Genomic DNA, 12,097 nt, shown 5'->3' with positions numbered 1-12,097 from the left:
GCATATAAAGTACATGTACATACACACTTTTATCTAAACAAGATATATCTTTCTTTTTCAGTACTGACAATTGACTTCTATACACCACCGAAGTAACTTTTGACGGACATTAAATGACGACCACCCAACGTTTTTTATTGCATTTCGTTTTTTCAAATAAAAATCTTTACAAAATAACATAATTCCAAACTTTCACAGCAGGAAAAGGGGTATATGGGACTGGGGACAAACATGAGACTGGGTTTTACTTTCAAATAAATAACTAAAAACTGCAAGAGGAAAGAGGTTACCATAGCTAGACACTTATGGTACTTTAAAAACGATAAAATGTACATGTTTAAAGTTTCCATTTAACTCAGCCATATAAAAGCTCTGAAGATCATCTTTAACATGTTAACATACAAACACTTCTTATTGACGATTAACGATTGCATATCATTTTTTAAGCAAAAATTTTGGCATTTTGGCGAAATTGAATACATGGCAAAATAGTATTTTACGTGACGATTAACAGGGTTATATCCTAACCTAATTTGGATTCATACCACAAAAAAGCCGACTTAGCTTTGTTAAAAAGAAAGGATTCCATTTATCCTACCCTAGCCTAATGGTCCTTATAGAGTTAGCCTTCTCTCAAGTAGTCCAATAGTTGACAGCTGCAGATTGCACTGTACTCAATGTGGAATCAAAATGCCACAAAATACACATAACGGCTGGCCTCGAGACTAGGCCTGATACCAGTATTACAGACTGTCCTATAGCATTGCATACCTTCACAATGATGATGTGTAATCATATTTCACATCAGCTAGCGTTACCTATAAGTATACACAGGACATACAGGCTCCGGTCAACAGATAACGGCAACTTGGCAACATTACACATACATGTATGGTTAAGGAACATTAACTGACAGGACACCCAAAGATTAATGGACCCTTAGCCCCGTAGAAAAAGTTTTTCAAACATACCAAAAGTTTGAAAAGAAAAGGAAAAAGCACAGGGTTCAAACTAAGATTTCAAAGGGTAAAAATACTAAATAATTGAATATCAGTAGATGCAATGGGAGAATGGATGCTTGTTAAATAACATTTTTTTTCTTCATTAAATTAGTTAATATCAGATGTTATCTCGAAGGGTAAGAGTACTTCGCATAATCTGTAAACAGATCCAGTAACATTTTCTATTCCTAGCATAGTAAATACATGATTGTGCTTGATATGACTGACTTACCCTAATGCTAACCCTATTCACATCAAATCAACTGTGAAACAATGGGGCTCTGGTCTGAATACCGTATATGTGGATTGTGGACTGCTCCTTGATCAGACCATCTGGAAACAGAGGTCACTCTTCTATTAGTTCCAATTCTGACAATTTCATGCTCTCTTTCTTTGGTCAACAATAATTCAGTTCTTCTCCTCATAATGCCCTAGTCCTCCAGGTCAAGAGTAGCATCATCCAGACCCTCTCTCTGCAGGAATAACTCGAGAGAGTTCACCTGTTTTCAGTGGTCACTTTGTTTTCTTTGAGTGGCCTTAGTAAACAGGTTTGATTGTACTACACTAGTTTCTCTAGATCCTCATATCTCCACATCTCCAAGGTCTTAGGAAGTTAACAAATGAATTGTCTTATCTGTCATAAGAGATACAACCCACAAGTAGATGTGTCATTTAAAAACAAAGAAATAAGATCATTATTTGCAGCTGGACCCTACTTTAATTTCAAGGGTAGAAATTAATAAACAAGGTTGAGACTGTACATGACATAAGAAAATCAGTGTTTGCAGCTTGAGATACCGGTAAGTAAGAAAGGACTTGCATCCTTTTAGCGTTAAAGAGAAAGAAAGTTACATAAAGGCAAGGTACATACATACATACATACAGACAAACATTGCAGCCAATCGCACACTCCATAGACATAGGGGAAACAAGAAAAGATACAAGGACACAGTTTTACATGACATAACTAAGCTAGCCTTTAATAATACCACAAAAACACAAACAAGGGTAGAACAAGAGAGCGATTCAACAACATTTCTCATTTTCTTTTCCAGATACAAAAAGCGGGGTAAAGAATGAACGATCGAAGCCGACAGAATAACGAACAGAGAAATAATAAGAGAAAAGAATTACATCTTTACAACATAGATCATAGTGGGGGGAACAGATACGAAATCCTGTTCTTTTTAAAGTATCATACTTACAAGGAGCTCAGATAATGGAACTATAATCTTTCTTAGTCAAAATCACATTTTAGACAAAATTCTGACTGCGTATGAAAAAGGAAAGTAATCTGATTGGAATATTTATGTTACTCAAACCAAGAAACAAACGGCTGTGATACAATCATGTTACTGTCAAATATTAACGACGGGAAAAGAGTTTACATTATATTACATGAAATATCGAACTACTTTGGATGGACATAGTTATCCTATTTCTCTTTTCTGGAATGGTTTTGGTATGTTCTTTTTTCTTCTCCTCTTTTGTAGAGCTATTCAACAAAGATTTTACGAAGACTGAATGACTTCATTTCACATGAAAACGTTTCATCAAAAACATAGCCTCCATACAGAAACTGAGTGATGCTTTAGGGCGACATGAGAAGCAATAATACTCCCCCCCCCCCCCCAAATCAACTTGGTTGGCAACTGATTTTCCTTCTAAAACAATTTTGAACAGATTGTGAGAAAATCTATCGCTGGTGCATTATCAATGATTTAATTTACACAGATGGAACTTCTATGAATCATTTTGAAGGGATTGATTTATTTATTTGCAAGGGCACAACAGTATTCTCCATTGATTCTCGATATAGAAGATAAATTTTGTTCCGATTCATTGCTTTCCTGAATTATCAACTAAATATAATGAACTAAAAGTAGCAAAAATAAAAGGAGTGAAAAAAGCAGGTTCTTTTTATAGAAGAAACAAACTTGGGGCGAAACATGCTTGTAAGAAGGATATTTCACTATATCACAGGCACCCAGTATAAGAGTGAATGTTAAACATAGGGGTAAGATCGGATCGGATGAGAAGAGAAAAACAAAAGAAGAACGAGGAAAGAAATTGCTTTCTGTCACAGCTAACATGTACAATCAAACATGATTAAAAAGAAATAACATGACAATCGTTTTCTTGCTTTCAAATCTACAACATGTACAATAAAACTTCAACAAACATTTCCCCTTTCTGCACCTCACACTTAATGATACAAGGGGGAGAACAAACTTAATTACAACAAGCTGAAGGAACAACATGGAAAATAAAACAACAACAAGTCATGACATAAAACCCTTAACCCAACAATACTTTTAAAATATGAATGAATACACAATTGATGAATGATGCAACATTAATGCACTAAGAATACTACAACTTTTATACAATGTACAACACACAAGTAAAACCAACAGGTCAACAACAGGTCATTTCTCGGGTCAAATAATCAAAGGTCAAATAACACCAACATAGAACGAAGTAAGGGTGGGCTACGGTTTAACATTAGCAAACGATTCAATGTTAAGTTTCACATTTATTCAACGACTTTCCTTTGAAAACAAGGAAAACGGGAAACAAAACAAACATACTTCCTGGGAGTCCAGGTTGAGCCAGCATTAGACAACGTGACACAACGTGACACAACGTGACACAACGCGTAACATGCTTTTTAACGGTAAAAATTGCACTTCATGGGCGTCTTGTTATAATCTTTCTCTGTCATCTCCATGGAGATTACATAATATGATATATTAGTCGATTAAAATCAAACATGTCTCAATTGCATAGGTTTCTTTTCCCCCTCTTTCATTGGCTACACAACAGTAATATCGTTTTAAAATACAAGATTGCCAATGAACTCAACTACCAACATCAAAATAAAATAAAAATGATTTTGGTTTCAATGATTCCAACACCACATCAAAAACATGTCAGTATCCATGGAAACGAAACTTGTTTGTGACAATTCTGCAGAGAACTATCATGAAAACTAGTTTGTAAAAGGTAGAAACAATGAAGATTCATTTTTTGTAGTTTCCTTTAATAATAAAAATAAAAGTAGGTATGCATTTTGGCTTTAAAATTTGGTTTAAAAAAAAACATTTTCTTTATATTTGCTGTTTGTCACCAAATCTGAATTGATCGAAATTTGTATCCTTGTCATCTGGACTACATTAGACCTGGAGTTCAAATTAAAATCTAATCACAAATTAAATCAAGGACATCACGTCATAAAACTTAACATCAATTGATGCTCATAGTACTTTATCTCTCCAGATCAAAATGATATCAAAGTCCATTTCGGAGTAATTAAATCCAAATCAATTTCTTAAGAACTTTCGATGAACCGACTGGTTTTTGGTTGAAGCAGGCAGTATCAGGGATACCAGTTGGTTTCAGCCGATGAGTCTGAAAAGCAACTGTCGTGTTCGACTCCCACAGAAGCCTAAAAAAGTCTGAGATGGGGAGGTATCGGCGTCTGAAAACTGGCATCCCTGGCAGTAAGTACAACAGTCTGATTTTGAACGCTATCAAATCCTCATTTGAATTCAATGCTGAATATTGTATGCATAATAATGTACCATTAATCTTTATAACACTTATACCACAAAAACATTAAACTAACAATCTCTTTAACAGTCACAGAATATAATTGAATACAGTGAAATCACATAATACTTCTTCTTTAAAGTTAGATTTATCTCAAAACATAGACTCTACACTTATATAGTCTTTTTTAATAAACAACAAATGTTTGCATCCTTTTTTGTCATAAAACTCTGTACACGAAACGATATGACAGCAAATAATCTACATTCACGCACAACAGATGGTTTACAACGTCTTTAAGAAACAAAGATATTATACTGGCATTCGTGTCCTGCTCATTCTACGAAAACAAAATGTGGATTTTGCTTTTCTTATGTCACTTAGCAGATAACTTTCAGGCAACTTTTTGATTGGATATATGACTTGAGTGACCTCCTGTCAACTAGTCCCATATGAAGCGTCATAGTTTCATTCTGAGACCTATTGCAATGCCCCAATCATGATTCCCATTGATATTGTCATGGGTACAAGACTTATATTCTATATGAAAATGGTACATTTTTGTCATTTTGGTATTATGAATGGTGGGGAATCATTTCATTACTGTCGGTGAATACATACTGCTTCTAATCTTAGATATGATAATAAATTCAAATCAAAATCTAACTGAATGCTTGTAAAAGTGCCCTCATTAAACAAGTGAGTTTGACTAACCTATTACTGTGTCTTCCTCTAAAAACCTGTCCTAATATTAAAAAAAGAGCGTAATTTGTCCAATTTTTATGAAAGTGAATGGTGCAAACTATACAACCCTGTATTATTGCAGTGATTCTCGGCTGTAATGCATTCATATATCCAATCATTATCTATTCTCTATTCTTGAATTAAAATTGGTGAGAAATTAAAAAATAAAAATCAGTTGATAAAATTCAAATCTTGTGCAAAGCACCAAAACACAATCATCAAAATCACACAAAAATTGAATTCTTTGAGCTATGAATCACTTATGAACTCCAGAGTGAATCTTGAATACATATAAATAGTACTTGCCTGGCAATAGATATTATCTTGGGTACAATTATGGCAGCAAATTGTTGACATTAGGAAAATAAAGAGCAAACAATATCTTTCCATCATTTACAATTTTCTGATTACAATTTATTGGCCGAATGATGGCAGCCTGTGTCCAAATTTTGTTTGATTAATATTCAAATAAAACAGTAGGATTTTTGCCTGGTTTGGATAAAACTATACCTTTTCTTGGTTAGATAACATGTTCTTTGTATTCGTTTACCCTCTTTAACAAAAATGTGAATCACATTACAAATACATATCATTTAGGATGAATCCTTCACAAATTCTAACACAGTAAGTTCACTCAATATGCAGAGGGGATGTGAAGATGACTGAAGAGCAATACATAAGGCCCAATAGCTAGTACATGATGGAGATAGCGCCCTCTCTTGTTGACGCATTTCTAATACAGTTTCTGGGTAAAATTTCATGGTGTTATAAACTGGAGAAAGCTATGAGTAGTATCCATTGTATGGAGAGGCAATATAGCTCTTACAACAGAGCACTATACAGTGCATTATAAATGACTCTTTTGTATATAATGCTTCAACACTCGGTATACCTGTCCTTAGGGGAGTATGTAAAGCTGTAGATCTTCAAGTATTTGTTAACAAGCACCCACTTGGTAATCTTGGTAAGATATACACAAAGATTGACCAAAATAGTGAATTTGAATTGTAATATCTCTTTTGGGGGTCATATGTGGTCAAGTGTGTTTATCCTTGACAATGGCTATGACAGGACTTTGGTCCCTGGTTTTGATCCACCAACCTGCAAGTATTGTGTTGCAGACTAAGGATAGTGAGAAGAAAAAAATGCTGAACAAATTACCATATATTTTCCTTACTACCCCATTCATTGAATAGTTGAGAAATTACTTCTTGATTCTCCATGGCAACGGTTTATTTGATTACTGGATCATGTAAACATCACCTTGGGGAATGCTACCATTATTAGGTACAGTCATCTACATTTACACTGCATATTGAGTAAAGTAACATTTAATGGGGGTAACATTACATAATATCTCTTGTTTATTCTGCAAATTTAACACGGCAACAATTAAACTAGAAATTCAACACACTGCAAATACCATACTACAAGATGTCTGGATTGAGGAAAGTATTAAAAAGAATAACAATAAATAATCTTTAAAAAATCACTGAAAAAAAAACCTACACACTTTATGGCAATAATCTTTTGAACACCAATAATAAAACACACACAAAAACGCACTTTATTCAAACACTCTGTGTACCTTCTAAAAGGAGATACACGCTTATTCTTTTTAAAACTTGAAACTGGTATAATTATAAATAAATAATGATTTAAAACATACAAGAACTTTCATCACTTTTGCACACCCTGTTTTCAACAAACTTAATATCAACGTAAATGAGACCGCATAGTTTTATCACGCTGGGGAAATTCACATCAAACGATTATGATAATCATGATAAAATTGCTATTTTTTCAAACATTCAACTCCAAAAAAAACACACAGGCTTGTTTTTGTTTCCGATTGGAAAATCATGTCACAAATATATGAATGAACTACGAGAAAATGACTCGTGTACCCCTTAAAGGGACACGCAAGGAAAATGAATATAGAAATCATAACATTCCATGCTTTTGCACATTAAACTTGTAAACAAACAATACTACTAAACTGATGGCATCAATGAGGTCCTATCCAGTTTCCACTGAAGGTACTGTAGTCTCAGATTCAGACCCAATAAAATCTAACACACACGCACAAGCAAAAGTTACGCAAAAATGGTCAACTACGATCATGAAAATACTACAGATGTCGGTTAATCACCCATCTAGCTAAAGCCTCCCTGATTTTCTTTGTAATGAAGCATGTCTGCTTTTCTCTCGTTACCAAACCTGGTTTTTAGCTTGATGATAGACGGATTAATACAACGATTGATTGACGTTATGAGACGTTAACATGTTAAGAAAGCATTTACTTTATATACGGTCCAATGTGATGGGGTAAAATTGACAATGCGCAAGGCATACACCACATTTGAAATTCCAAATGCATAATAGATGTATTGTTTCTTAGGTTTTTTGTCTGCTTAGGACAAGACGACTTTGTGACAGACAAACAGACGATAGTTCGTTGAACTAGTCACATGATAAAATAGCAAACCGGTATGGTTTCCAGGGGCAACGAGCAAACGTTTACAGGCAGACGTCACATGACTTGGACAGAAGTATCGAGCGTTCTGATTGGTGGAAAAATAAAAGAGAAAGAAAAAAACAGAGACGGAAGAGAAAGCGGGGTTAGACAGTGGTACATTAACGTAGCAAAAAGTAAACACAAAGCCAAGATTATTTGAATGTCTATGATGTCAGAGGTCATGAGAGATTATAGGGTGAGACCCAAATGAGAACAAAAATGACATTAAAAGCAGTGATTACAACTGAAACGGAATGAAAACATATCTAAGAATAAATATGTAATAAAGGAAAAAACAGTGGCTGGTATTGTGGTGTGGTCTGTCCCTTACATGCCTTTTTCGAGACATAAACAAAACAGGCTAGATGCAACATGTCTATTATCCTGTGTGAGGTTTTTTTTTTTTTAATATTCTACATTCTGTGGAAAAATGTTTGAACAATTTGCAGATGTACACAAATATATTAAAAATTGTAATATTAATAAGAAAATTACAACATTGATATGTTATGATCTACGGAGGTTTCAGTATGGACAGCAAGAGTCATGGAAAACAAATTAACACACATTGTGCCATCGCACATATTACAACAAGGAAATTATGTTTTATGGTCTCCCTATTAAACCCCCCTTCCCCCCCCCCCAAAAGACCCCCTCAAAAAATTTTCACAATTGAATATAAATCATGATATCATTGTTGAGCTGAAATTTGTTGGTTGGTTATTGTTGTCCACTTCATTTCCGTTGAGTATAATTCCATTGATAAAGTAAATGAAAGCCAACTACATAGCGCTAGATTTAACATAAATCAAAGTGGAAATTAATGTAAAGACGTCTACCCTCTGACTTCAACCTTTCACCACATGGAATATAATAAGCACATTTTGTGTTTAGACATGTAACACAAGAATAAAAATGACAAACATGGTATCTACGCCAGCCACAGCACACCAAAACGGACTAAAAGCAGATGATAAAAGCTACACGAAGACAAACAAATGATAGAAACAATATATATTGAGATTTAAAAACAACAACCTGACATAACATGGAGAGGAGGGGGGGGGGTGGGGATTGGACATCTGTATCCTTTACATGCCCTCTCCCATCTAAATTAACGTCACCCCTCCCCCCCCCCCCCACAAAAAAGGGGGGGGGGGAGGAGGGGGAAGGGAAGTACATGTATATAACGTCTGGTGCTTCATAATTCCTCATTCATAATCTGTTAGTTATATATTCCTTTTTCATTATTCATTAATAATTCAATCCTCATTCAGTAGGAAAAAAATTACCAGTTATCGTTTCTCTTCGTTAATTCAATAAATCAAATTAATTCCACATGAGCGCTATAGTAAATCGGTTCATTCACTCTGTTTCTGTTGTGGGACCAGGGTTAAAATCTATGCATTGTGTAAAATAGATATCTAACAGGATTTAAGTCTTGAAAATGCACTGAGCTACTAAAGGCCAGTTATTATCAGTAATAATGCCTCCAGCAGCACTTTCGGAGGGTGGAAGCATACAAATCTTTTGAATTGCATAGAAGATTGTGGAAGTTCTGTACAAGACAAAGATATTGATAATAAATAAGCTTTCCCATCTTGCTAATATAATAATAATATTAGTGGGTTCTTGTATAGCGCTCATTTCTGTCTGACTTAACAGAGAGGGGAACATAAAAGTACCCATAACACAGCAAAACAATTAAGACTTCACACACACTGACACAGACTTCAACATGTGGGGCAGGGAAGGGCTACTTTACATCATAAGACTTCAATCTTTCATGCAGATTTCATGTTTTTCAAATCTCAGACACGACACATCTAAAGCTTGACTGACATTTGGAACTAGTACTGTAGCTCTTCTCAATGAAGCATTAAATAATTTTAACCACTTCGAATATCTGAAACCAATCAGTGTGAAAATATGCCTAGATTTAATTTAATTAAACTCTTTGGCAATTCCAGTAATGTTCTAGAAAATATGGTAACCTTAAGCTGCAGAAAATGTACAAACTTCACCTACCTATAAGTAAACAATTATTCAAAATTTAAAGAATGTTGTACCAATAATATTTTTAAATAAAAACAACAACTTCAATTTATTGTTCTACCTATTTTTTTTTATAAATGAAAGCAACAAAGTATTTCTTTAGACAACTGACATGATACAGCATTCATTCATGAACATATCAACCAGATTCATACTTGCTTGTATCTATCTTATTTAAGAGAAACATATAAAATGTAAATAAATACACCAAACATAAAGCTCTTTGAAGACGAGTCTACAATAAGTTTAGGGAAATAACAGGTATCTTTCATTTTTCGGGGAGGAGGGGGAGGAGCAAATACTAAAACAGCAGGACAACTATTAAATACTTCACATTTCAATTTGTTTCCATGCCATTAAATGTATATCAATTGCTCACAGACCTAAATCAGTAGATTTTCACATTATTTGTGTTGTGTTTCTAAATGTATGCATTAACGTATTACAAGTGGATTGTATGTAATGAGTTCCAGTGATGATTGCTGGAACAAATACCGTCGGAGCAAACATCATCAGAGCTAATGACGTACTAGGGTTAGAAGTTAACGCACTACATAGATAGGAATCTTTCATGCCGTTTACACTCTTTCATGCTCTTTACACTCTGGTTTTGCGTATATCAAGCATCTCAAATAAGCAGGGATATGGTGCAAAAAGTTCAAGTAAACACCGATACTGTGATGCCGTAGTTACGTGTACAAATTCAAAACAATATATGTTGTCCTTAAAAAATAGTCTTACACATATTTGCAACATTGATGGAATTCATTTGCTAAATATAGGCACAGAGACTTACATTTTTCACTTTTCCCCAAACAGTGATTCTTATGAACTCCTCATGTTGTCCTTTTTCTTTAGTTAGAAAGTTTGTAGCATTAAATCAATCAAAATGTGCAATATCTGTGATTGGTTTCAAAGACATAATTCAAACCCATGCTATTGGTCAAGTGTAAGACTACTTTTTATGGAAACACAAACTAAAACTATGACTTAACTTTTTAAAGCAAAACACTGCACAAAATACTACACATAAAAATACTTTAAACAGCTAACAAAACAGTTACATTAGCTTTACTTTTCAATAAATTGGTACATCTCTACAAAGGTAGTAAAGAGATACAGATTTTCAAACTCTAGAATACTGGTGTGGTGTTTTCAAGGACCAATGCAAAACAACCAATCAGTGGGCAGCAAGGCCCCATTGCATCAAGACAACAGAGATGCCATCAAACTGAGCCTTTAGCTTCACCCAATCAGGATCAAGTATTCAGCTATGATGGATTTTGATTGGCTGATGCTGCAGGAAATCTGCATTCAATAACTTCATTCAATACACAAAGCATGAAGAACCTTCCCTGAGTCCTGCTTTGGTATTCCCTGATTGGTCTATTAGCAGAAGAGACTTGGGATCTGAATCGATCACAAGACTTTCAACCAATCGCAGTTACCATCACCTATTTATGCTAGGAGTTGCAATTAATTTGGACTGACTACGTTCCTCTATTAAAAGGACTTTGTCTCTTTCCATTTAGTAATTCTAACAAAATCTGTTTTAAAATACTGCAGGATATTCTCTCTCCTCTCACACAACTGATGATTCAACGTCTAGAAGCAAACATTCAAGAAGCTAACACTCAAGGTTAAAACTTCATTCTCTCTGTAAGATGCATGCAAGAGAAACAAAACTCATGTTCTTTTATTGGTTGTGAAACCAACCCATCTCCCCTCCACCCCTTCACCCTAGCCACCCAGTTTACATGTAAAGTACTCACCTTTAGTACGGTTTGTTTGCCTCTTTAGAGCGCTTGAGCTGGACTTTTAATCTCTTTGTGCCGACTGAGAAACCGTTCATGGCCTGGATGGCTGCCTGTGCTGACATGGGTTGATCATAACTCACAAAACCTGATAAAAAAGAGATTTAAAAAATATGATTTAAAAAAAATATATTTGAAGCTGAGCAATTGACAAGAACGTAGAAATAAGAGTACTCTATACACTCAAATGGTCTGGAGTAATTGATTAACAGTAAGTAAATTAACACTGATACGTGTACAACCATACAAATAGAGAAAGAGATATGTGGAGGGATGATGGGGGAGATTTTTTTGTGTGGGGGGGGGGGGGGGGGGGGGGGGCTGATAGCATCAAATATTGATATATGATCCTTTTTCTGAGTATGATGTTCTATGCACTTTTCTGCCTGTATTTGTTGTTTTGCTGCTATTTA

General features: G+C 34.7%; 1 protein-coding gene across 25 annotated transcripts in view; it reads right to left on the bottom strand.

Moving 5' to 3' along the window:
- Positions 1–1,953: 1,953 nt before the first annotated feature.
- Positions 1,954–12,097, bottom strand: part of LOC576912 (CUGBP Elav-like family member 1) — a 72,780-nt gene continuing 62,636 nt past the window's right edge. For all 25 annotated transcript variants that reach the window (XM_030988375.1, XM_030988378.1, XM_030988372.1 and 22 more), the window contains 2 exons: positions 11,643–11,772; positions 1,954–7,861 (listed from right to left, as the gene is read on the bottom strand). In XM_030988375.1, the coding sequence (XP_030844235.1) occupies positions 11,645–11,772 (128 nt within the window). In that variant the 3' untranslated portion in view covers positions 1,954–7,861; positions 11,643–11,644. The remainder of the gene's footprint in view (positions 7,862–11,642; positions 11,773–12,097) is intronic.

This window comes from Strongylocentrotus purpuratus, unplaced genomic scaffold (assembly GCF_000002235.5).
Source record: "Strongylocentrotus purpuratus isolate Spur 01 unplaced genomic scaffold, Spur_5.0 spur5_scaffold_17, whole genome shotgun sequence".
In the NCBI taxonomy this organism is placed as follows: Eukaryota; Metazoa; Echinodermata; class Echinoidea; order Camarodonta; family Strongylocentrotidae; genus Strongylocentrotus; species Strongylocentrotus purpuratus.
Note: the sequence above shows the minus strand (reverse complement) of the source record. Positions and strands in the feature narration are given on the sequence as shown.